Here is a 26917-nt window from a genome sequence, read left to right as displayed (position 1 = left end):
AATTTCCTTCCAGGCCTCGTTTGTGTGTGATCTTTTTTTTTAATGATTAAAAAATTAAACTTTAATGTCAATATTAAGATGAGGTGGCATTTCTGGTACGTCTTTCAAGGCATGGAGGATGAGAGCGAGTAATCCCACCGGATGGACTGGGGCTTACTTCCAAGTAAACGTACAGAAACCCAGGCTCTGAAAAGTTCCATCCCCAAACCTATATGGGACCTTCTGTGTAGGGGTCAAGAAAAGTCTGGGGCGATGGGGAGTGGCAAGGAAGGTCTCCATTAGGGCCGAAACCTGTCAAAACCCACCGCCGTCTCCACCTCTTTGTCTAATGCCCAGCAAATAGCAAACAGAGGATCTGATGGGGATGTTGGGTGTTTTTTTGGCACGCGTGGGTGGATAGACTCCTTTTTCTAGCGGGTCTTCCTTCCTCTGTGCGGTAATGGACGCTGGTGCTCGCAGGAACCGAGGAGATTCGGGAAGGATCGCTGCTGGTGGGGGAGGCGGAAGAGATCCACCCTTTATTCCCCCAAACGGCTGAGGCTACATGCACTCGATCCTCTGAATCTGTACTGTGAAACGATCTCCCTCCCTCTCTCTGTCTCTCAGTTTGCCTTATTGGCGTTAGTTCCAGACGTTTAATAGAACACGTGCAAAGCAAATTCTCTAATAGTGCACGCCTATACACGCCTCCTCAGAAGGTAGTCCATTTGAACTCAATGGGGGCTTACTTTCGAGTAATTATAAGAATGCAGCCTCAAAAATCTAAGCCGAAGGAAGGCTGCGATCCTGCTCCCCATGTTTACTGGAGCTGGAGGAAGCGCCGCGGAACTCACAGTGAGGACTTACCTCCGAGGAACTATCTCAATTTAGCGCGCGCCCTGCTTAATTGAGTTCTGGATCACGGAGTGAGATTCCACTCCACCTCCCTTAACGCTGCAAGGGCGATCCCGATTCTTATGTGCGGTGATCTGTTCAGAGTTCAGCTAGGCAGCGATTTAAGCGCGCCGCCGAACTAGAGGATATGGAAATTTAGTGCGGTGGAAATCCCAGGTAAATGTGTCTCTCTCGGTCTGGAATGTGGGCTCCTGAGGATTCATCCGGATGAAACCGGTTTAAATCCAGATTCCTCAACTTGAATGTGTTGTGGATGAGAAGTGTCTCTCCCCCGCCCCGGGTGTCATAAGGAAATTGACTCTCCATCCCTCGAAAGTGAAGCAATCTGCCGCAACAACTTCGCTGCCCGGTGAATTCGGAGCGCAACGGATTCGGTCCTGCTCCGCTTAACCGTCCCAATCCTAACCACGCGCGCAGCTCCAAAGTAACTCCCTGGTGTTTTTAAAGGGGCTTACTCCAGAGTAAGAGGGCAGAGGGTCGCCTCCAAGTTCTGTCTTGGAAGCACACCCAAAAAGGAGCCTTTGAAAGCAAAGAGTTGCGTTTCGGGGACCCGTGTACTCCGCCTCAACGAGGCTCTCTCACTTACACACTTAAGCCGGCTGCTTGGGAACAACGCTGTTGGGTGCGAGGATTTCCTTCCGCTCACACATAATAAAATAAAATAATAAAAATAATAAAAACACTGCATCCAAACGCCAACCTAGCGATGATTTAGTCGGGTAAAAGCAGAGATCGTGTGAACGAGGACTGGAACGTTCCGCCGCGGGGGGCGGGCGGGCGTGGATGGGGGGAGAGAGAGAAATAAAGATCCCCCCTCCCAGATCACACACCGGTTCCTCAATGGATGTCTCGCCTTGGCTGAAAGTTCCTGAATTCCTCCGATTTTGTTGAAATGTAAAACAAGAGGGTTGGCTTGCCGGGGGGGTGGGGGCGGCGGAGGAGGAGGAGGAAGGAAGGAAAGTCCTTTGAAAATGATTATTAATAGAGCGGGAAAGCGACTCTTAACATTGAGCAGGAGCCTGATGCTGGTGTTTGGGAGCGATAAAACAGATATAATAAATAAATATTTATTTATTTATTTATTTATTTATTTCGGGTGTTGGGTGAGAAGCACCCCCGCTCCCACATGCAAGTAAAAGATCGGCGACTCGGGTCTTTATAACGACCCAATCCTACTTTCCCCCATATTTTATAGGTGGATTTTCTCCCACCCCCACCCCCCTTTCTTCTTTTAAAGCATTTTAGTGGCTCCTTCTACCCAGGGAGTGAAGTCCGGACAGGTTGTTATAGCTACCCTGAGCCACAGGGGTCCCCCCTGTCTATTTAAACCCCCTAAATCTTCCTTTCCCCTTTTCTCCTTCTCCGCCCCCCCCCACCCCTTTTCTTAAACCAACCCCCCTCTCTACTTCCCATCCTCCCCACCCCTCCGGGGGCTGGTGGGCCAACATGTCCTTAATGAGTATTAAAACACTATCTCTTCGCAATTAGCTCATTCCTTCGCCTGGCTTGCTGGATTGACGCACAGCGCAGAAGGAGCTGGAGAAGCCCCGGCAATTTCCCCTTTGGCGATAAGTGCTGATTGGGTCTCTCGCTCAAGCAAGGCTGCTCCAAACTTTTTTTCTTCTTCTCCCTCCTCTCTCCCCTGCTAAATGTTTGCCTTTAGTGTCTCTTGGCTGCGAGAAGAGGGATTTCCCCCCCCTTAAAAAACCCACCTCTCCGATATTTATTTTTTCTTATTTATTGTTTTCGTCTTCTTGGAGAGAGAAGACGAGAAAGAAGATAATTTCTATATAGATATTTCTATATACCTATATACACCCATAGATAGATATATACAGGGAGAACTAGCTACCTGCTTGGGCTGGGTTGGTTTTTAATTTTTTCTGGGGGGTGGGGGTATTTTCTCCGCCCCCCTCCCCTGCATCCAAGAAGAGAAAGTTGGACGTTTTGCTGGTTTTAGAGGGGGCAGATATTAAAAGGCCTTTTTTTGCCAACTTTTGGGGGGCGAGATGGCCCTTTTGGGATATTTCCTGTTTCTTTGTGGGTTGACCCAAGGTCTCTCAAGCTATCCCATCTGGTGGTAAGTTGACTTTCTTATTGATTGATTATTTGGGGGTAGGGGTGAACCCCTTTTTCTCCCTCTAGCGCTCGCTTTTCAAAGAGATGTTGGATCCCTCCCGTTCCCGAATATGTTGAATGTGGAGGGGAAAGAGATTGCGGTTCCTAAAAGGGTTTTTTTTTTAAAGAACGCACTCCCCAGCCCCTGTCGAAAGTCTTTTTATTTATTTAAGCTGTATGTTTATTTTGACTGTGTTAGCCCTGATCTACCGTTCTCCTACTGTAAAGTTAAAAAAAACCCCAAAAACCTGAAAAGGTGGGGAGGGGGTGAGAGAGAGAGAGAAGAGATCAGAGTTGCTGGGTTGTGTGTTTTTTTAAAAAAAAAACTTGCTTTGATCCTCTCCTGCCAAGAACAAAAGGTACTGAGTGAATTAAACAGATAATGATACAAGTCGACACGAGTTTTTCAAGGTGATTTTAAGCTAGTCATGTGGAAGGAGAGGAAGAGGAAAGCAAACGCTCTCCGACAAGAGGAATATATATATATATATATATATATATATATGTATAGATTGACGTGCAAAATTATGTGTACGTGTGTTTTTTTAAAAGCACGAGCAAAATTTTGTACAAGCGCGCAATATATATATTTTTTTTCGTGGCGACCGAGATGGACTTGCCTTCCCCTTGGTAAGGCGCGAGCCTCCCCGCCCGCTTCTTAAATAACAACAAAAACAACAACCGACAATCAGGGGATCTTGAAACTTGGAACGAAATCCCTAAATATTGTGCCTGGATGAAATTCTGTCAACATGTGGGTGCCAGGATCTGCGTCAATGCTCTTTCCGTAGAACTGAGAGGTGTGTGTCTGTAGATACCTATCGACAAAATATACACAGATTTTCCTTGGTGTCTATAGTAGCTGCCGGCAGATTCAGTGGGGACAGGGCATCATCGACACCCTCCCCCCCAAAAAATCCTCTATTCCGATTTGAGACAGTGAAGGTTCTTTAAGCACTCAGTGCAGAGATATGGACTCTGTATCTAGATCCCTAACTCCCCGGCGTCCTCTCTCCTTCAGTATATCAGAGATGGTCCTACTTAGGTTCTTAGGCTATTCGATCCCTCTTTTACGCCTGGGTCGAGGCGCCTTTCGGATCCGGCTCTTCCTCCAAGGAAACGGCTGAGAGGCTGGTTCAGTCTGGGGAGTCCTCAACTCCTGGAAAATGATCCCCTTTTCTCTCTTTCTGTTCGGGGGAGGTTGCACAGAGACTGGAGGCGGCGGCGTTTGAAATTGACCAGCCTCGAACGAAAGACTTCGGGAAGGGAGGCGAAATTGACTGGGGCTTGCGCGGGTGTCCGGAAGGCAAAACCTATTTTTCCTCTCTCCACCCCACCCCGCCCCCGTCCCGCAACCATTCCCAATGATTCCTGGAAGCAAAGAGAAACGCGACCCAAGAAGGAAATCTGATTGAGGGTGGTGGCGAAAGGTTAGGCAAAGATTAGGGTTTGGTGGGGGGGGGGAGGGAAGGATTGCGCTCGGAATGGAGAAACCATCCAGACTCTTAAATGAATGGCTGTCAGACCCTCGCTTCCTCCATCAAAGCGCAGAGCGCTCGCCCAGTTGGTGTTCATGTTTCTGAGAAAAAGTCTGGGAAAGGTAACTGGGAAAGGCTAGCGACGCTGCGCCCTGCCTCTTTAAGAGCTCGGATTTGGGGCTTTTTGCGGCCAAATGTGAAGGGACTAAAGGAGAGAGAGACTTGGAGAGAGAGAGAGGAGAGTTAGGCGCGCGGGCGTGTTGCGGCACATCAGCCCGATCGGCGGTAATTACAGACTCCAGGGAGTCGGGAAGGAGGAAGGAGGCGGCGGCGGCGAAGCCACCGCGGTCGTTCGCGGGCTTCAGCCGGGCGAAAAGTGCGCCCCCGAGCCGAGCGCCGCAGGAGCGAACCCGGGAGAAGGCTTCGAGGGGGGCGAGTAGCGCTCTTCGCCCGCCGGGGCGCGCATTCCCACGAGCGCAGAGGAGGGAATCGAGGCCTTGGCGAGCGCTGCAAGTTCTTACTAGAGGCTGGGGGCGTTCCTGGAATTTTAATAGCCCTCCGCCACCCCCATCCCCGGAGGTATTGCCTGAGCGCCACCGACTAGCAAGCTGCAGAGCCGAGTCTTGTGTCGAGTCGCCCCGCAGGCAACCCCACACAGAAGTCCCACACACGCACGTGCTCCCGGCAGAGGCTCCGCTGGAGCAGTTGGTGCACTCGGTAGAATAAAGCGGCTGCGGCATAAGGGTTCACGGACTGGGACACTTGAGGCAGCCGTGGGGATAGGGAGGAAGGGGAATGGACCCGCACGACCGTCGTCCCACCGGCAAATTTCCTTGCACATCGAAAAACAGCACCGTCTTCGGGAGTACAAGAAAAGGGTGGGTGGGTGTGTAAGAGGGAGAGAGCGCAAACCGAGCGTGCAAAGCTCCCCAACGCCCAAGTGGTGCAGTCCGGGGTTAGCTTCACCACTTGCTCGCAGTTTGCGCATAAAAAGGCCCTCTGTGCGCAAATGCACCTGCCTGTTTGTAGCTCAGATGCGCTTTCTTAAAATGTTAAAAAGTGTGTAAAAGGTCTAAACCAAAGGAAGGCAGTTGGTTTACACATACATGGATGGTTTCCTGGTTTCTCGGTGTTCTGCTTCTGGGGATAACCTTTAGGACATTTTAAAAAATTAAATTAGATTTGGATCTCATGAGTGATGCCTTATGTCAGATATAGGCATTGACGAAGACGGTTTTTGAAGAGCATCTATGCACATCGTATTAAAATATTAAGCCCGGCTACTGTCTGAAACACAGGACAATATAAGGAATGGATGTTCATTTCGTTAGGGTGATCTAAAGACAGAAGAAGGTTGATACACTCGATCAATCTCTTTTTTTATGAGGTCATAAAGCCGAGCAAGCTGATACCCAGCAAAAGTCTGTGTAGGAAATACAGGAAGAGCTTCTGCTGGTGTACAAAAACGCCATTTCCCTTGCACACACTTTTTTTTTTTAAAGCCGTTTTAGTCTCCTTAAGCCACCTTGCTTTTTAAAATCCGGAGGAAAGGACAAAACTGGCATCTCCTAAAAAGCTCGTGTCTGTGTTTGTACTCACCACTCGCCTTTATGTCAAAATGCGGGGCGGAGAACTGGGGTCACCCAGATTCCCAGAGGAAACAGAAGGGAGTTAAGACAGTTTCTTGAGAGTAATTCAGTACTCAGGTGTATAATGAATTACTGCTTCTACAGCTCTATATATGTGTAGGACAGTGGCAGACTGAAGCACACTTGACTTGCACGTTCAGTTTTCATTGAAAACAACAGACCATTCCTTACAAGTAACCGTGTTTATGAGGATCAGCTTACAAAGGCTCCTTTTATAGCAGGTCCGAAAGTGGTTACAGAATTTTGAGGGCTTTTTATACATTGTGTGTGTGTGTGTCTGTGTGTTTTAGAGGCACGTATAAAGCAATTTGAAAGAAGCGGCTCCCTTTTACTAGCAATGCAATCCTTTACATGTCTACTCAGAAGTAAATCCATTGCATTCATTAGGAATTGCTCCCGCGTCAGTAAGCATATGATTGCAGCCTAAATGATCAGCAATATGTGCGAGATTGCAAATACGACTTCGATCCAAAATCCAAAACATTCTACTTAAAAATCGCTTACAAACATTCCCTCCCCCCTCCAGATAGAATTCCAAAGAACATTCGTTTTTTTCCATTCCTTGAAGAACGATATTTAATTAATATATAGGAAACTGGGTGGGCAGGGGGAAGGAGGGAGAATCTCTCCTTTTAGAAAATAAGATCGATTAAGGCTGCGATCCTATAGCCACTGAGATCAATGGGGCTTGCTTCTGAGTAGACCCATAAAGGAACGCGCTGCGGGGAGAAAGTAGCAAGGCGGGCGTGTGGAGAGGGAACGCGGTTGAGGAAAAGGCCACCATGTCTGTCAAGCGCGTTTGTTTTGTCTGGACTCCTATAATGTACACGTCTCTGAACATACATTCTCTCTCTCTCTCTCTCTCTCTCTCTCTCTCTCTCTCTCTCTCATTCTCTCATTTTCTTTCGGGGGGGGGGAGGCGGGCGTCGTCGTCGGCAGAATTCCCCAAATAGTTCAGGTATGACAGAGGGCACAAGATAATAAAATGTAAATATTAAATCCTTGATAAGACAGGTTACCTCGCACACCTGGGCTGCAAGCAACGTGGGGGCAGGGAAGCAAGTAGATACTTATTTATTCAAATTCGAAGAAAGCCCCAATAAGCGAAGCCCTTCAATCTCACTATAAATGCCCCCCCCCCAAAAAAACCCCTATGGAAAGCGACAAGGAAGAAGAGGGCAATTTCCTTATATTTTCGCTCAACGCGCCCCCTATCCCGCCCTAAAAAATATAGGTTACGACCCTACACACATTTATCTAGGAATAAGTGTCATTGAACTCAGTGGGCTTACTTCTGAGTAGGCATGGCTAGACTTGCACTTGCAAGTCAAGACCAGAATCTTCAGTGCAAGTGTGATCTTTACAGGGCAATCCTAATCAGATTTATTCAGAAGGAAATCTTTCGGATCCTGGGATTTATTTTCCAGATAAATATGTTCAGAACTGCAGCTTCTGTTTCTTGAGGCGGGGGTTCAAACCTGCCTGGAAATGATACTCGCTGTCTTTGCTCCCAGTCTGCAAATGAGATGGCAGTGTTTAGTCGGCAAGCACTCTGCACATGCTCAAAGGCACTAAAATCAGATTGAAATGCTGAAATCAAAGTTTATTTTATGCTCCTCGGCGTCCAAAACAGGTTACATAGCGAACAATTTATATTAAGCATCTCCGCCATGCCACGCACTGTATTAATTTTATTTATGGGGGAAGAGAGCTCTGAAATCTTAACTAGTGTTCTTCCAAACTGGGGTGGTTGGGGTATCGTGTCGAAGCTCTCCATCAAGGTATAAACCAGCGAAATAGGTGCCCCAGTTTACGGTCTGTCTGGAAGCCTTAGTACATTTGCACCTTTTCACACGTGACGTCTGTTTGCTTGTTTAAAATCGCGCGCGTTGCAAATGCAAACCCATTGTCAACAAAAACATACATTTTAGAGTCTTTTCACACCCTATGCTAAAAGTGACTTTGAAGCTCTGCTATTTGTGGCACGTGTGGATGTTGTTAATCCGAGCAAGAAAGCTGAGTGGTTGTATCGAAGCTATACACTGTAGCCAAGGTTCTACAACTCAGACCGACTGAAGGAAAAGGCTCCCTTTCATCACGTGCTATCCCATTCACACGTGTAGTAAACAGGCAATATCCTTTTGGGGGCACGTGGGAATGCAGACTTCAGGTGTTGAAACCTGGCTATTGTTTTTGATAGAAGACTAGTAGATTTCATTGAACTGCGGTTTTTGCTTTACTACCGTCTGCCCCTTTTAAAACTGGCTCAGACCTGCTGTAATAAATAAAACCCTGTTTCAAAATAAAATAAAAACCAAAGGACGGGAGGAGCTCAGATTTGTAAAGTAACCACTCATATTAAATTCGGGGAGCTTATCTCATACCTCATCCTCCTAAACATGATTGCTTGGGAATAAGTAGACTGGAGGGCACAGTTTTAATGTTCAGATCCAAACGTTCCCATTTAGGATTACACTCTATTGAAACCTACTAGACTTATTTCCAAGTTAGGACAAATTCCTTGCCATGCACACTTCTGTGAGAGTCAATAACCCTCATGGATGAATACAGTGGGATTTACTTTCGAGTAAACACACACTAGACCTGACTGCGTCTGCCTTTGGAATCTGCAGTGAAATGTCACATTCAGAAGAGTTCTAAACTCTTGGAATGCGATGGGGACCATTGTGGGGGGAAGCACGGTAAGTTCCACTTAGTTCACTTACACAGGAGTAAACCTCAAGAATTGAACCAACAACTTCTGATCATCTGACTGGCCACTGTGAGAAGAGGGTGATGGACTAGGTGGGCCCTTAGTCTGATTCAGCAGACTCTTCTTGTGAGTAGACCTCATCGCTGTGAGCCGCTGGTCTATAAATTAGAATTGAAATAATGGGATCCCTTTAGAGAGTACCTTTGCTCACACCCAGTCTGATCCTATGCACGTTTATTCCCACTGGGTTCAGAAGTAACATAGCGTCATAAGCATCTCGACTCAGAAGAAGGTGTTATTGAATTGAATGGGTCTAGGATTGTAGCTCAGAAATCCTCCGCTTTCGTACCCCAGTTCCATATTATCCGAAAGGGGTTGTAAAAGTCACACCCCTCATTAGCAGCCCTCATTACCTTTCTCCAAACCCTCCTCTCCCCACAAACCCAGCCATTTCCATTTGATTTAGGAACCTTATCCAAACCATTTCAGCAGCAAGATCCGCAAACAGCTTTTTGTTTTTGTTTTAAATGGCCTGAGTGGAAAAAAGCCAGCAAAACCAAGGCTGCCATTCCGTCACTGCCACCACCCCGCAAAAAAGCGAAAACAAATTTTAATTTCACAATCATAATATAATAATCCCTGTAGCGCCTGCCTCTAGAAACCTGTGCTATTTTTATTAACGCATCTGGAGTCACGCCTCTTTTGAATTATTATTTTTTAAAGAACAAATTGTGGGGTGTTTTTTTTAGGAACAAAGACGTTTTCTCTTATAGAAAAAGCAGAGAGAGAGGGGGGGGGCATCAAATCTTGCATCTCTTGGTGTGCATATTTCTTCTCCATCAGACCAAGATTTGAACTGCAAAGGGCGGAGGGGGCGTGTCTGGAGGTGGATGTTGTGGAAAATGCTGAGCAGCCACCCCCACACACCTAATTTGTTTCCTTGTGTAAACTAGTTTCTGGATAGTTAATGACATTTAATTATTATTTTTGGGTGTGTGTGCTTGTGTGAATAGGCAAACTGTCCTGGACAGTTAGTTAATCCAGCTTCTTTTACCCTTTCCCCATTTCAGCTCTGTGTGTGCACATCTGCCTTAGCGAGTTGGGTTGGAGCCCAGGTCACACGGCCTCTTGGAATTCTTCACCCTGTTTTGTGGGCATGGAAACTTGGGAGACCAGTTCACCCCATTTTTCTCCAGAAATGGAGGAGAAACTGTCCCAACAGTTTCCATTTTGGGGTTTAGCAGGAAGTACTTTTTACAGAGCACATAAATTATGGAACTTGCTCTCACTTGGAGCAGGGACGGCCATCAACTTGAATGGCTTTTAGAAGAGGATTTAGACAAATTCATGGATAAGGGGAGAGTGCTCTTGTGCCCAAATCCTGTTTTCAGGCTTCCCACAATGGGCAGCTGCTTGGCCAATATGAGAACAGGATAGTGGACTGGATGAGACACTGGCATTATCCAGCAGGCTAGTCTTATGTTCTTATGTTCCCCTTCCAGCTGTAACCATGTTGGCATCCCATGGCCACCATTTTGAATCATCTGTAATGCCCAGGACCCTGGCTTCATTCCTGGCATGGAAAGTGGAGGGGAATGGTCTCTGTCATCCAAACATGGTTGAGACTATTCAGAGTAAAAACCGAAAAGTGGCCCTTTTTTGTGGGGGGGGGGGGCGATAAAAATATCATAAATGTTCTCAAGAAACACATTCTCTGAGAAGCTTCTTCTCAGCTCTACGCTGGTGGAAAGCTTAGTCCTTTGCACAAATCCTAGAAACTAAGGCTGTACCTAGACCCTCCCCCCTTTGCCTTGAAGTAAGCTGCATAGGTCCTGATTTGTAGGGACGCCACGGGTGGAACTGTGGGTTAAACCACAGAGCCTAGGACTTGCCAATCAGAAGGTTGGTGGTTTGAATCCCCGCGACGGGGTGAGCTCCCGTTGCTCGATCCCTGCTCCTGCCAACCTAGCAGTTTGAAAGCACGTCAAAGTGCAAGTAGATAAATAGGTACCACTCCGGCGGGAAGGTAAATGGTGTTTCCGTGCACTGCTCTGGTTCTCTAGAAGCGGCTTAGTCATGCTGGCCACATGACCCAGAAGATGTACGCTGGCTCCCTCGGCCAATAAAGTGAGATGAGCGCCGCAACCCCAGAGTCGGCCACGACTGGACCTAATGGTCAGGGGTTGCCTTAGACTAGCATTAAACTCAGTGGGACAAGAGCAACTGTGCACAGGGTTTTATTTTGGCACAGCTGGATTAGTAGCGTTGAGTGCAGAATTAAGATCTGCTTTGTACCCAATATTTATTCATCCAGCAGCCGTAGATCCAGGAAACACACTGGATGTTGTTATGGCAGCCAGCGGTTTGCCCCCCCCCCCCAGCATTTTTGTCCAGAAAGCTTCAAACATTTTTCCTCTGAGGGATTCTAGGATTGGCCAGCAAGTGTTCTAGTAAGTAGCCAAGTTTCTCAAATAGCTCACCAGGGACTAGCCACCTCTGCTATGGCAAGATATTTTGCTCAAAGTGAAAATTGTGAATTGAAATCTGAGGACTTTCCCCTTTCAAAATATCTGAGGAATTTTGTGAGAAGCTCCCCCACCCCCTCCCCCCAAAAAAAGATGGAGGGAAGGGAAAGCAACCATAAGAAGAGTCCTGTAGCTTCAGGCCAAAGGCCTATCTAGTCTAGCATCCTGTTCTCACAGTGGCCAACCATTCACCATGGATATTTTGTTAACCCTGGTTGATGGGATATTGAATGGAATAGTTAAATAGTGCAGTTGATCTATTAGATTCACTCCCACAAGCTAAAGCGATGGCCAACAACTGGGGTAGCTTTAAAAGAAAACTTGAGAAATCCACAGAGAATTCCCCCTCTGAGTGCACAGAGTTCTTCTAAACTATCAATTTGAACTGGGTACCACCTTTTGAAAAGGGACGCGGGTGGCGCTGTGGGTTAAACCACAGAGCCTAGAACTTGCCGATCAGAAGGTCGGCGGTTCGAATCCCCGTGACGGGGTGAGCTCCAGTTGCTCGGTCCCTGCTCCTGCCAACCTAGCAGTTTGAAAGCACGTCAAAGTGCAAGTAGATAAATAGGTACCGCTCTGGCGGGAAGGTAAACGTGTGCTGCTCTGTTTTGCCAGAAGCGGCTTAGTCATGCTGGCCACATGACCCGGAAGCTGTATGCCGGCTCCCTCGGCCAATAAAGCGAGATGAGCGCTGCAACCCCAGAGTCGGCCACGACTGGACCTAATGGTCAGGGGTCCCTTTACCTTTACCTACCACCTTTTGAAGGGAGCCAGCAGTGTGAGCTGCATGCACTGAGTCCGTTGCTGGGTGCATGGGTGGTGCTGGAGGCTCTTGTCAAAGCCTCCAGATTTGAATGTAGCATGGGAAACTCTGCAGCCAGGATCTGACACCTCAAACAACCTTCTCTGGTTCTACCTTGACCCGGATTGTGGGCCGGGGGAAGAGCAAATGAAGGTGACTTGAGGGAACCAGATGACTGGAAGTGGTTCTCCATGGTTCCAGGACAGGGGTCTCTCGCAGCCCTACCTGGAGATGCCACCGCTTGAACCCAGGACCATCAGCATGCAAGTCAGCTGCAGTACCACTCAGCTACAGCCCTTCTCCATACAAGAAACATAGTGATCTGCCTTGCACCACCAGAATGTTGGTCCATCTTGCTCAGTAAGGTCTGCACTGACCAGCAGCGGTTCTCTAGGGTCCCAGGACAGGAGTCTTTCCCAGCCCACCCTGGAGATGCCAGAGGTTGAACGGCCCTTACCCAGTGGCATAGCGTGGGTTGTCAGCACCCGGGGTTGAACGGCCCTTACCCAGTGGCATAGCGTGGGTTGTCAGCACTCGGGGTTGAACGGCCCTTACCCAGTGGCATAGCGTGGGTTGTCAGCACCCGGGGCAAGGCAAATAATTTGCGCCCCCTAACCCGTGGATTTGTGCCCCCTAACCCTAACCCCCAGATGTTGCGCCCAGTGCGGCCGACCCCGCCTGCACCCCCCACGCTACACCACTGCCCTTACCTGAAGTATTCCCATCAAAGGTATGCATTAAGTTGAAGGAGTTAGAATCACTCTTTCTGGAACTATTTAAAACTGGATAGGACAAAGCCCTAAAGAATTTACAGTAGGAAACACGTCCCCGGGGAGAATGGAACGCATGAGCTCATCGTAAGCCTTCCATACTCTGCGCTCAGGTATGTGAGTCAGGGAAGGAAATGTCTTTTTAAGTTTATGGGAGCTGCAATGTTGTCACAAAACACAGGCTAGGTAGGGATCAGAGCAAGTGGCATACCTTTGTAAAGGGTGATGGCTATGTTCTGCCTCCACTGTTGAAGGCAGCAATGCAATTCTGAGTTTCAGTTGCAAGAAACTGCAGGAGGTGTGTGTGTGTGTGTGTGTGTTTGCAAGATGGGTGACACCTGGCTTGAGAGCAGTACATGTGAAAAGGATCTAGGAGTCTTGGTTGACCACAAACTTGACATGAGCCAACAGTGTGACGCGGCAGCTAAAAAAGCCAATGCAATTCTGGTCTGCATCAATAGGAGTATAGCATCTAGATCAAGGGAAGTAATAGTGCCACTGTATTCTGCTCTGGTCAGACCTCACCTGGAGTACTGTGTCCAGTTCTGGGCACCACAGTTCAAGAAGGACACTGACAAACTGGAACGTGTCCAGAGGAGGGCAACCAAAATGGTCAAAGGCCTGGAAACGATGCCTTATGAGGAACGGCTAAGGGAGCTGGGCATGTTTAGCCTGGAGAAGAGGAGGTTAAGGGGTGATATGATAGCCATGTTCAAATATATAAAAGGATGTCACATAGAGGAGGGAGAAAGGTTGTTTTCTGCTGCTCCAGAGAAGCGGACACGGAGCAATGGATCCAAACTACAAGAAAGAAGATTCCACCCAAACATTAGGAAGAACTTCCTGACAGTAAGAGCTGTTTGACAGTGGAATTTGCTGCCAAGGAGTGTGGTGGAGTCTCCTTCTTTGGAGGTCTTTAAGCAGAGGCTTGACAACCATATGTCAGGAGTGCTCTGATGGTGTTTCCTGCTTGGCAGGGGGTTGGACTCGATGGCCCTTGTGGTCTCTTCCAACTCTATGATTCTTTGATTCATGTCCTGCTTGCAGGCTTCGCATGGGCATCTGGTTTGTCACTGTGAGAACAGGATCCTGGACTAGACGGGCCACTGCTCTGATCCACCAAGGCTTTTCTCACATCCTTAGAAAAACAGCAATCCTCAGGGAAAGAAAAAAAAACACAACATCTTTTCTGGAGATGTCTCTACATTGGTTTCTGTTCCTAGAATACATGGTTTGAGTTACAAGCCTGCTGACCTAAAAAGGACTTTATGAGCCATAATAATAGCATTTACCAAACATTTCACAAGCACGTGTCACAAAGGGGAAATCCTCTCTGAGTCACACTGCATCATGTTTGGATGGCTGAGGTTTTTACTCCCACCAGGTGTGCTGGTGTTGGGGCACCTGAATGAGAAGATGGCATTCCACGCTCCGTCCATAGACACCGCTGGGATGTTTCTTAAGCTAGGCCTGTGCTTTGCAGAAACCTGGCCTCTGTTTTGTCGAAAGCTTCCTCCTCCACCCCCCAAAAGAGGCTTCCATTTTTCGGCCTCCTTTTTCAGGCACTTAAGAATTTCTTTAGAGGGTTTTGAGTTCCCCTTATCATTAAAAGGCGAATTGGGGGTAGGGTCGCTAGACATCTGGAGTTGACCTGAAGCTTCCAAATTTGCCTGGCCCCCACCAGGTGGCAGAGGGAGGGCTTGAATCTGCAGGTGGACAGGAGTGTCTTTAAGTTTAAAAGAACATTAAGAAGGCTATGCATGCAACTTGCAAGCTTCAGCCAATTATTCCATCGTCTCGGGGAGGTGGGATCTATCCTCTTCTGCTCCCTCCTCCCCTCTCCCAATTAACCTCCATCTCCAGGGCTCAGTGGTGAGAGGGAGAACAGAGGAAGAATCGTTACAGCTCACCCCCATAATATCATTAGGAGATGCCCCTAGGTCTCATGTTTGTGCCCTGAAATTTGAGGGTCTGGGATGCTCCTGACCTGGCAACTGGCGGTGGTGTGTAGTATAAGCTGCCTTATAATAATTCAGACTATTGATCCATCTAGCTCAGGATTGTTTTCACTGAGTGGCAGTGACTCTTCAGAGTTCCAGACAACGGTACCTCCAAATGCTACCCGGAGATGCTGGGGTTTGAACCTGGGACCTTCTGCATGAAAGTCAGATGCTCTACCACTGAGCTACGGTCCTTCCCAATGTGTATGTTTGGTCAACCTGTCCAACCAGGAGATGATCAGAATTGTGGTTCAGCAATGTCTGGAGGGACACAGGTTCTCCATTCCTCCTGTAAAAAAAATATCACCAGCTCTCTGCAACCTCCCTGCCTGCCTAATCTGGAAAAGCTTCAGGGTAGGAGTTATTTAGGGAAGCGGGTGGCGCTGTGGGTTAAACCACAGAGCCTAGGACTTGCCGATCAGAAGGTTGGCGGTTTGAATCCCCACAACGGGGTGAGCTCCCATTGCTCGGTCCCTGCTCCTGCCAACCTAGCAGTTCGAAAGCATGTCAAAGTGCAAGTAGATAAATAGGTAGGAAGGTAAACGGGAAGGTAAACGGCATTTCCGTGCACTGCTCTGGTTTGCCAGAAGTGGCTTAGTCATGCTGGCCACATGACCCGGAAGCTGTACGCCGGCTCCCTCGGCCAATAAAGCGAGATGAGCACTGCAACCCCAGAGTTGGTCACGACTGGACCTAATGGTCAGGGGTCCCTTTACCCTTTACCTTTAGGAGTTATTTAGTAATGTCTTTCCATGTTCTTTAGTGGAAGTACAGGCACCCAGTAAGGCTGCTGAGGGCAGACAAATAGTGAGATGATTTGTAGAATGAAAGGAAGGACACCCACAAACACCCCACATCCATATTATGGGGCCCAGAATGGAGCTATACAAACATACTACATTGCAGTGAGAACAAAACCTGTCCTTGGGGAGAGGCTGCCATTTGCCTCTGAATATGGAGTGTAGCAGGCACCTTGCATCCTATGCCAGGGGGTGTCTGCATCACACAGTCCTGCCCATCAGAGTGACAGGCATTTCACTAACTGAAACTGCAAAGGCATGACTGCAACGAAGGCTTTGTGTGTTGCTCTTTTCCGACAGTGTGGAGCTAAATGCTGGCATCATCTTCCAGTGTGGAATGAAAAGCGGTTAATAGCTGTCTTCAGTTGATGTTGGCAAGCAGACAGAGTGGGCCACCTCCATCGCTATTATGATATCAGCTTAGCTCTAACAAAGTCATATTAAGTTACAGCACGGAGGTGTCTGTGCCAAGGAGCGAGCTACTGATATATGCCATTAATTTGTGGGTTTTCCTCCACATTCTGGCGTTGCCGAGACCTAGTGTTCCTAAGGGCCTCCATAAAGCAGTTTGCCACATAGGGTGGGTGGACCTTCCTGTCCCCTCCAGGAAGCAAAGCAGAGAAACAAAAATTAAAAATTAAATGCTATGAGGAAACCAAACCCACCCCACCATTTATGATTGAGAAGCTGAATGTTGGGAGATTCAGAATATATAACAGAAAGTATTTCTTCATGCAGTGCATTTTTAAACTATGGAACTTGCTTCCAGAAGAAGCAGTGATGGGCACGAATTTGGATGGCTTTAAAAGAGGATTGGACAAATTCATGGAGGAGAAAGCTATTGAGGGTTGCTAGCAGTGCCGGATTTATGTATAGGCTAAGTAGGCTGAAGCCTAGGGCCTTAGATGCACTTTCGTTAAGAGATAAGTGTCAGGGAACTGCCATCAGGGCGAGAAACGGAGGCAGGGCTACCCAGCGATGCCGGAGAGGGGACGAGCAGGGGGGAAGGATTTCAGCGTAACACCCATAGAGAAGAGAGGGAGATGGAGGAATTGGTGACAGGGCTCCAAGACCCTTCCCCCGACACTAGTGGAGAGAGCGCTGGGACGCCCCTGCATTCCCCTTACTTGCGCAGACGCGTTCCACGCAGAGAACATAGGAGGAGACTCGGGGTCAAACAGCTTCTATGCTGGAAGAGGTTCAAGAGACGCCCACTCTCGGATTCTGCAAGTGACTAACAGGTCACGGAGGGCGAGCTCTGACCCTAGGCATGGTTGGGGCAAGCAAACTAACTGAACTGAAGTAAGGCTATGCACAAGTAACCCCTCACAACCATTACAATAAGTTTAGGATAAAATCCTTTATTCCTATATTAGATGCACTTGAAGCCAATTTAAAAAGAAGTACTGTGTACAGTGATGTTGCACAATTGTCTTCCATTCTTGCTCCTCTGAAAGCATCTAAGCAAGAAATTTAGCAAGGTGTTGAACTGTTAATGGAAGCATACCCAGAAGATATGGACCTAAAACTTATTTAACTTTGCACTTTCACCTGTACGTGAGACAAAGCCATAGGCTTACAGCAGAGCACTCTCTGACTCATACAGACCTTTATAAAATTATATACAAGGAAAAAATTCAGGTGGCCTTTCCTAATGTGGAAGCAATCTTGCGGCTATTTCTTAATTTTATGGTCACTAACTGCTCGGGAGAGAGGAGTTTTTCAAGAATCAAAAGAATGAAAAATGAATTAAGGGCAACTGTGTCTCAAGAGAGGTTGTGCGCACTGAGCATTCTGTACACTGAAAGTGACAAACTTAGACAAATTTTGATGAAGTTTTCTAATATCCTTTAGAGGATAAATTGTGAATTGCAGAATTTTAAAGAAGAAGAAGAGTTTGGATTTGATATCCCGCCTTTCACTCCCTTTAAGGAGTCTCAAAGCGGCTAACATTCTCCTTTCCCTTCCTCCCCTGCAACAAACACTCTGTGGGGTGAGTGGTGCTGAGAGACTTCAGAGAAGTGTGACTGGCCCAAGGTCACCCAGCAGCTGCATGTGGAGGAGCGGGGAAGTGAACCCGGTTCCCCAGATTACGAGACTACCGCTCTTAACCACTACACCACACTGGCTCTTAAATACCCATAATCATCCTTGGCTTCACTCAACTTTGTTTATAACACTTCCATTTTCTTCTAGTCATGAGGGGGGAGGATGGGGGGGGGATGCTCACAAGTGGAGTAGCCTAGGGCCTCTCTTCATCTAAATCCGGCCCTGGTTGTTAGACACGATGGCTATGCTCTGCCTCCTTGGCAGAGGCAGTAATGCTTCTGAATAACAGTTGTTGGAAACCACAGGTGGTCAGATCCTGTTTGTGGGATTCCCACTGCTGGTCACTGGGAGAACAGGATGGTAGACTTGATGGGCCATTAGTCTAACTAAGCAGGGCTATGTCCTTAAGCAATTATGGAACATTTTCACCAACTGGAAACCAAAGTTGCGTATGGACATTGGGCATAATCCAGCAAAGTGTGATTGAACCATGGAATGGAGCTGAGGACAGGGTAGAGGACTTAGCCGTGATTTGGTGCCATAGCTCAGTGGTAGAGCATCTGCTGTGAATGTTGATGGTCACAGGTTCTATCCCCAACATCTCCAACTAGGATTGAAGGAGAATGCTCCCTGAAACCCTGAAGAGCTTCTGCATGTCAGTGTAGACAATAGTGAGCTAGATGAACCAATGGTCTGACTTGGTATAAGGTAGCTTCCTATGTTCCTAACAAATATCTCATTTCTTTCATTGGCACTTAATAGTGACCAGTTTTTCAGGACTGTGCTGCATTAGTTCTCTGGAGCAACAAGAAGACCCACACTTACCCCTATCATTAACATAACCCTATTCCAGTACATTGGTAGTGTGGCAATGATACAAATGTAATGAAGGTGAAGGTGTGGAGGACTCCAGATGTTGCTGAACTACAATTCCCATCAGCCCCAGCAAGCATGATCAGTAGCCAGGGATTATGGGGGTTGTATTTCAGCAACATCAGGAAAGCTAAAGTCCACACCTAGGGTATCTCTTCTGTCTTTTTCTCCTCCTAAGTGCAATTACCTCCAAAGCATAGCCTCATGCAGGTTAATGGAATGGTGAAATTGACTAAACCAGACAAGTTTGGTCTAGGCAATTTCATGCATCAGGGAAAATTCAAGTTTGCTGAACATCCTCTACAGCTTGAACAATCCACACAAGTGTGGATATGAGGATCAGTGAACTATATTAATTGTAATTGTGAAGCTAGAACATTACTGGTGTAAGGGCAATTTCCATGAGTGCTACGTGTACAGTGGTACCTCAGGTTAAGTACCATATTTTTCACTCTATAAGAAGCACCAGACCACAAGACGCACCTAGGTTTTAGAGGAGGAAAACAAGAAAAAAATATTCTGAATCTCAGAAGCCAGAACAGCAAGAGGGATCGCTGCGCAGTGAAAGCAGCAATCCCTCTTGCTGTTCTGGCTTCTGGGATAGCTGCGCAGCCTGCATTCGCTCCATAAGATGCACACACATTTCCCCTTACTTTTTAGGAGGGAAAAAGTGAGTCTTATAGAGCAAAAAATACGGTACTTAATTCATTCCAGAGGTCTGTACTTAACCTGAAGCACCACTTTAGCTAATGGAGACTCCTGCTGCTGCTGCGTCACCGGAGCCTGATTTCTGCTCTCATCCTGAAGCAAAGTTCTTAACCTGAAGCACTATTTCTGTGTTAGCGGAGTCTGTAACTTGAAGCGTATGTAACCCGAGGTACCACTGCACTTGAGTGCATTATAATGTTGTGAAAACAACTCTCGTTGATCTCTAATGTCCAGTCATGTGCAATAATACAGGTGCATAACTTTGTGTGTGTGTGTTCAGGACACTCCAAAACCATGATATGTTCCCAGAAAGAAGCGTCTCATGAAAGATATAGCAATCTGCTGTGGGCAAAAATCCAGTTTGATTGGTAGGGGTCAAGGGTCTTTGAGTGGCCTTGCATGACCTCAGTGACTTACTTTCCATCTTCTGTTTCCTGCTGGATTATCCACCTTTCCCCAAATTGCTTCTATATAGCTGGGCTTTGGTTTCTATCTTCCCTTCAACTCAAAGCCTCTCTGTTGAAGAAAAGGCTGATATGGACCCTCTATTCCATATCACTTTCTAACACCTCTATACTGCTGTCTGTGCTGTTGCAAGGACAAAAAAGATCGGCACAGGTGAAGATAGGCTACAGGATTGGAACAGGGGAGGTGTTGTGTGGATTTGAGTGGCTAAGCTTAATAGACCTGATCTATAAACTGTATGATTCCTTAGAGCTGCTGCAGATAGTGGCAAAGAGCCGCAACCTCCCAGCTGCAGTATGTTACTGGCTGACCTGCCAGGGTGATTTCTGTTTGTTAGGATTACCAAAATAATATGTGTGAAGTGCTCTGAAAACATTCAAGTACTGGATAGGTAAAAGGTAAAGGGACCCCTGACCATTAGGTCCAGTTGTGGCCGACTCTGGGGTTGCGGTGCTCATCTCGCTTTACTGGCCGAGGGAGCCGACGTACAGCTTCTGGGTCATGTGGCCAGCATGACTAAGCCGCTTCTAGCGAACCAGAGCAGCGCACGGAAACACCGTTTATCTTCCCGCTAGAGTGGTACCTAGTTATCTACTTGCGCTTTGACGTGCTTTCGAACTGCTAGGTTGGCAGGAGCAGGGACCGAGCAACGGGAGCTCACCCCGTCGCGGGGATTCGAACCACCAAGCTTCTGATCGGCAAGTCCTAGGCTCTGTGGTTTAACCCACAGCGCCACCCGCGTCCCTTCTCAAGTATTAGATAGATGCCAAGTGTTATTAATTATAATACTGTGCCCTCCAAAAGTGGGATTCTATCAGGGCCAGGCCACCCAGGAGGCAAGATGAGTTGACTGCCTTATGCAGCAGGATCCATAGGAGCATCAGATCCTAATGTATCTCTTTTATTTCCCCCTGCCATTGTTCTGATGTAAGTCTTCACACACTCCTTCTTTCCAGCTGGGAAGGGGGCCCCATTTTGTGATTGGGCTGTCCCCGAATTCTACTACATGTGTACATCCTGCAGCTTAAACAATTTACATACATTTCCTTAACTTGTGTAATATCTGCAGCTTCTGAGAGATTTTTTTTTGGGGGGCGGGGTTGGGGAGCAATAAGGAACACAGCTCACAGAAGCCTCATTTTCCAAGCACTTCACTCTCTGGTTCCAGAGACTATCCCAGCCATTGCCAAGACACTTTGAAGTTTACAGTAAGCATAAGGAAACATAAGAAGAGCCTTCTGGATCAGGCCAGTGTCCCACCTAGCCTAGCATCCTGTTCTCACAGTGGCCAACCAGGTGCAGGATGCCAGCTTGCAGGCAGGAACTGAGGTTTCCAGCAAGTGAGATTCAGAAGCTCTCCTGCCTCCATTTGTGGAGGCAATCACAGGCCGCATAACTTCTCTGCATGTAATTTCAGGGTTAGGGTTTTCTGTTTTGTTAATCGGTTTTTGGACTGAATACAGATTTCTGCAGGATGCGGGTGGCGCTGTGGGTTAAACCACAGAGCCTAGGACTCGCCGATCAGAAGGTCGGCGGTTCGAATCCCCGCGACGGGGTGAGCTCCCGTTGCTTCGTCCCTGCTCCTGCCAACCTAGCAGTTCGAAAGCACGTCAAAGGGCAAGTAGATAACTAGGTACCACTCCAGCAGGAAGGTAAACGGCATTTCCGTGCGCTGCTCTGGTTCGCCAGAAGCGGCTTAGTCATGCTGGCCACATGACCCGGAAGCTGTACGCCGGCACCCTCGGCCAATAAAGCGAGATGAGCGCCGCAACCCCAGAGTCGGCCACGACTGGACCTAATAGTTAGGGGTCCCTTTACCTTTACCTTACAGATTTCTGCAAGGAGATCATTGCTGCATTTTCTCGCAATGCAGATATCATGTAAACAACAGACAAGCCACCCCCAGTGCTATATTACATGGAACTAAATCCCATTTATCCTCTCTCCCGATGTGTGTGAGAGAGTCAGTATAACTTGCACCCGACCCGTGTTTGTGATCTATTATCATGTGATGGTTTGGCCGAGCTACACATATTTTGCTCTTTGAAATTCCTCATCCCCTCTGGCCTTGCTTTCAGCACCTTGAACTCCCTCCAGTCTGTCTGCACCTATCTGGCAACAACACAAACGCGGAGTCAAATGCAACCATCCCAGGTGCAGAAATCCTTAACTACAAAGCTCGGGGGCCTCCGTCCTGGTCTACGAAGGGCCTCTCAGAAGCTGCAGGGGGGAATTCTGGTGGGCAAAAAACCTGGGCTGTTGTATTTAATGCTGCACAAGATCCTCCATCCACAATGGAAGCTCTCCTCTGTGGCAGGGATGGGGGATTCTGTGGTCCTCCGGCTCACACTCGCCAGTCCCAGGGATGTTGGGAGCTGACCTCCAGCAACGTCTTCTCCACCACTGCTTTGTTCTTTGAGCCATGGTGATTGTGTATGAGGGGTATGGCTGGGCCAATCAAGGCCCACCACATTTTAAACTGTAGCCACTATTGTGACTTTTTATTTTATCCATTATGAGTAGGGTTGAGTAGGGAGGATTCCAGAGGAAGCAGAAAAACAGGAGCCCCAATTGCCAGTGTTTGGTTATTGATCCCATGTCTGGAATGGAAATCAATCTGTTGTTGTTGCTTTCCATCCACAAACAATATGTACTTGATTACATCCTCTGGCCCATTTACATTGGGTTTCCCTTGCCTTGAAACTAATGGAGTGGAATAATGTAATGACAATGTTAAGTTACATGATTATCCTGCAAGGGACAGCACAATGAATTGACCTAGTTTTTTGATGAAAGGCGAATTGCAGGAGAACAGAAACCCCGCTGCAGACATGCGGTGAATGCAGGGCAGAATGGAAAATGTTGCTTTCTTACATCTCTAGTCATCCATGTTTATTGCCATCATCAATGGCTCTTGTGAGGGTAAGCTCCCTAGTTTAATTATACACTATGTAAATAGGTACTTCCTTTGATTGTTCCTTCCAACATTCAGCTTCACTGGGTGCAAGTATAGTGGGGGAGGGAGGGAAAAATCAATGGACAAGAGAATCATGTTGTTGTTGTACTATTTATATAGCACCATGCGTGCTCATTGTGCTTTACATACAACAGGTCCCTGCCGTGAGGACAAAGGGGTTGATAGAAATATGCCTATGGGGCACAGGACCCAAATCATTTTATTTATTTATTTTAAAATTCATATCCTGCTTTTCATCATGTAGGCCTCAAAGCAGCTTTCAACAATAAAAGATGATTTGTGGGGGCTAGTGAAATGGGGTGAAAAGAAGAATTGAATTGATTTGAGGCAGTATCTGTTGGCAATTAATTGGGAGTAAATGAATGGAGGAAGGATTCTATCAGGGCGGGATGAAACTGAATTGAAGAATTTACCTGATTTGGAGAGGTAAATTATTTGGGTTGCTTCTGTAACATTTGTATTATCAATGTGTGTGTGTGTGTGTGTGTGTGTGTGTGTGTGTGTGTTTATAAGCATGTGTCAGTTGTATGCACATTTGTATCTATCAGCCCATGCCCTGAATCTTTTAAGTAGTAATACTCTTTCCCGATGAGCTTACAATCTAAAATTAGAGACAGGGTCATAGGTGTACACCGAAATGGGGGGAGGGGGAGGGGAGGCAGGGGTAAACATTGGGGAGGCAACGCATGGTTGTATCAGTTGAACATGCTTTTAAAGAGTTCATCCATACTTCCACTTGTGTTGTGCCTAGAAAGTATGGGTCCAAGCAGTTTCTCCCTTGCTCTGGGAAAACCTACTCTTTAGCATTCGATCGGAACAAATGGCAATCTGGGGAAAACCTAAATTGCCATTTTCTCCGGTTGAGCACTAAAGAGTAGTTTCCCCTGGGGAAAAGCAGCAGGACAAGTGGAGGTGTGGATAAGCCCAAAGTTTAGGAAATTTGCAGACAGATGCAGAAATGTCATGGAACTTAAGATTGTAAGAATGAGAAACAGAAACTGACAGATTTGTCCATCTGGATTCACAACCAGTGAATAGCTTCCTGTGTGGAACTCAGGGAAAGGGTTTCCTTGGAGAAGATCCAATTTCCAGGCAGATTTGAAACTCAGGAGTTTTAATTTCCAACAATAAAACCAGCAAGGTATCCATCATGGACATAGTTTGGGAGCCGCTGGAGATGAGCTCCAGGCAGAGCGTCAAGGCCACCGCAGAGAGGGAATTTCACAAGAGGTTGCTCTTTGGAAATTTCCAATCCAAAGTTTAAAGCACCTGGGGACCTGGTCTCTCAGTGAAGCATCCGAATAATTTTGGGTGCTTATCTCAAAATGCCCCAAACTTCATTGACTTTCATCATTTGATCTTTGCAAAAGGACCCAAAGGGAGAAATAACTGCATTGACAGAAGACAGAAAACTCTCATGAATGGCAAGATTTTGCTACAGGCTGTTTCTATCCTTTTCAAAAATCCATATCAGATAGATAACAATAAAGGACACATATTTTAGCTCAGGTGATCAGCCTTACAGTTCAGGTGGTTATCAAATTATCTGGCTGTATTTCACATGGCTGTGGGCCCATCACACATGGAGAGGAGCTGGAGTTGTGTGATTTGGCATCCGCAGCTTTCTTCCTAAAAGCTGGTAACTAGGCTTCTAGCTTTCAGGGTGGTGGAGATAAGTCCAGTGTGTTTCTTGAGTTTGGGAAGAATTGAAACTTGGAATAATTGCTGTAAAAATCTCAGAAGAGCTGTTTCTGACTTGAGATCTATAACTCTACTCCTGTTGGGAGATTGTTCTATGTTCAGAAGGATGTGGCACAACAACAAACTGAAGTTAAAATGTTCTGGCTCACCGTATGAAATCCATGATCATTCCCACCTAGGTGTGTCTGGCACCTTCATTGTATAGCTTTTGTCGTATACACTGAAGATGTGCCTCTTTACCCTGGATATCACATTTGCACCATACATTTAAATGATGTGGCTTCCCTAAAAGAAGCCTGCAAACTCTAGTTTACCCTTCATAGAGCTACAATTCCCAGCACCTTTAACAAATGACAGTTTTCAGGATTTTGCGGGGATGCAGTGCTTTGAACATGCTATGGATGTATGTGTGTGTATTTTTAGTGGCTTAGTTTTAGTGAACTCCAGAGTTTAACTATGCGCTGTGTGAATAGATGCTTTCTCTTGCCTCTCTTGAATCTTTCAGCATGTGTTATTTTAAAAAGGTAAAGGACCCCTGACAGTTAAGTCCAGTCGCGAACGACTTTGGGGTTGCAATGCTCATCTTGCTTTACTGGCCGAGGGAGCCGGCGTTTGTCTGCAGACAGTTTTTCTGGGTCATGTGACCAGCATGACTAAACCGCTTCTGGTGAAACCAGAGCAGCGCACGGAAATGCCGTTTAGCTTCCCGCCAAAGTGGTACCTATTGATCTACTTGCACTTTGACGTGCTTTTGAACTGCTAGGTTGACAGGAGCTGGGACCGAGCAATGGGAGCGTCATGGGGATTCAAACTGCCGACCTTCTGATCGGCAAGCCCTAGTCTCTGTGGTTTAGACCACAGCGCCACCCGCGTCCCTCATGTGTTATTTTAGTTAGCTGCAATACCCGTAGGCTGGCCATGTGTCCTTCATTAGAGGAGCAGTTCTCTACCTACACTGAAAGTCTGGCAAGAGGACATTATAATGATGGGGTGGGATTGAGTTGTCTCACTCTAAATGCTGAGCACTGACTGTGGCCCTTATATAAAAAGAAACAATCTGGAAAGGGATTATATGGCTGGAAGCTATGGGGACGCTTATCCAATGCTCATCTGGGCAGCTATTTATGACAGGGCATGCTTACTGGATCATTCCTCCTATCTTAACGCTTTGCCGCCGCCCCCCCCCCCAGGATGTTTTGCAGGGGGGGGGGGCATTGTTGATTGCATACAGTGGTACCTCGGGTTAAGTACTTATTTCATTCCGGAGGTCCGTTCTTAACCTGAAACTGTTCTTAACCTGAAGCACCACTTTAGCTAATGGGGCCTCCCGCTGCCACCGCAGCACAATTTCTGTTCTCATCCTGAAGGAAAGTTCTTAACCTGAAGCACTATTTCTGGGTTAGCGGAGTCTGTAACCAGAAGCGTATGCAACCTGAGGTATCACTGTACATTGGGAGCTCAGTTCATGATGCTGTGTAGTGCTTGAGCATGGATCCTGGAGATTTGAGCCAGGTAGAGGGAGCCTGGGTCAGGAGAAAGTAGTAAGGGTTTTGTTGAGGCCAGGGGTAATCTGCAACTAGGGGTGAGGAGAAATATGTTTCAGTTTACATTTAAATGTGAACCTACTTAATTCACACTTTCCAAAGCAGCCATCCTTCAAAATCCACACTTTGCTGAATTTTGCAATGCAGTTCTCCAGGCAAGTGATGTGTACAAAAATGCATATAGAAGTGTCCATTAAAATGAGTAACTGAAAGGAAATATTATTTTAAGGAAATTGCTTTGCATAAATGTGAATATTAGGCAGAACTGCATACAAACATATGAGGAGAAATCCACACTAAAATACTGATGAATTTTCGTGAGGGGAATCCTCCAAAATCCATGTCAATGGGGTTCCAGCAATGTAAGCAAATGTATGATTTGCGCAAGTTGCTTAATTTCAATCAACATCTGGGCTGAATGGTTGATTAATATGCCCATTAACTGCATAATCAGTTGTTCAGTTGATTACATCGAAATATATCTGCCAGCACTCCAATTAACATGTCTTTTAAGCACAACTAAAGAAGAATAGGAACTTTCCCTTGATTTCCAAACTTCAGGCTGTAAGTGCCAATAATTATGGAGCCAAAACAGCACCATCCCAAGCACAAAGGAATCGGCAGACTCAGGAGAACAGAAGTAAAAAACCAAAAAGAAGTTTTTTAATTTAAAAAAAAAATCCTAAGTGGGTGGGTGATTGTCAAGACAGAGCAGTGAGAAGTGAAAGTGCTGAGTGGCCACAGAACACTGTCCCACCTGTAACTTACAATTTGCTAAGTAAATCCTACTGCTCAGCGGTCACATGCACACCATATATTTAAGGCACATTTGAAACAAATCCCTTCCCAAA

The 26917-nt window shown here is 46.8% G+C and overlaps 1 protein-coding gene across 1 annotated transcript in view; it reads left to right on the top strand.

Annotated features, from left to right (window-relative positions):
• Positions 1 to 2401: 2401 nt before the first annotated feature.
• Positions 2402 to 26917, top strand: part of WNT3A (Wnt family member 3A) — a 95690-nt gene continuing 71174 nt past the window's right edge. Inside the window, exon 1 of the mRNA XM_081882661.1 lies at positions 2402 to 2974. Coding sequence (XP_081738787.1) covers positions 2904 to 2974 — 71 coding nt within the window. The 5' untranslated portion in view covers positions 2402 to 2903. The remainder of the gene's footprint in view (positions 2975 to 26917) is intronic.

This window comes from Podarcis melisellensis, assembly GCF_964234715.1.
Source record: "Podarcis melisellensis genome assembly, chromosome: 12".
Lineage (NCBI taxonomy): Eukaryota > Metazoa > Chordata > Lepidosauria > Squamata > Lacertidae > Podarcis > Podarcis melisellensis.
Note: the sequence above shows the minus strand (reverse complement) of the source record. Positions and strands in the feature narration are given on the sequence as shown.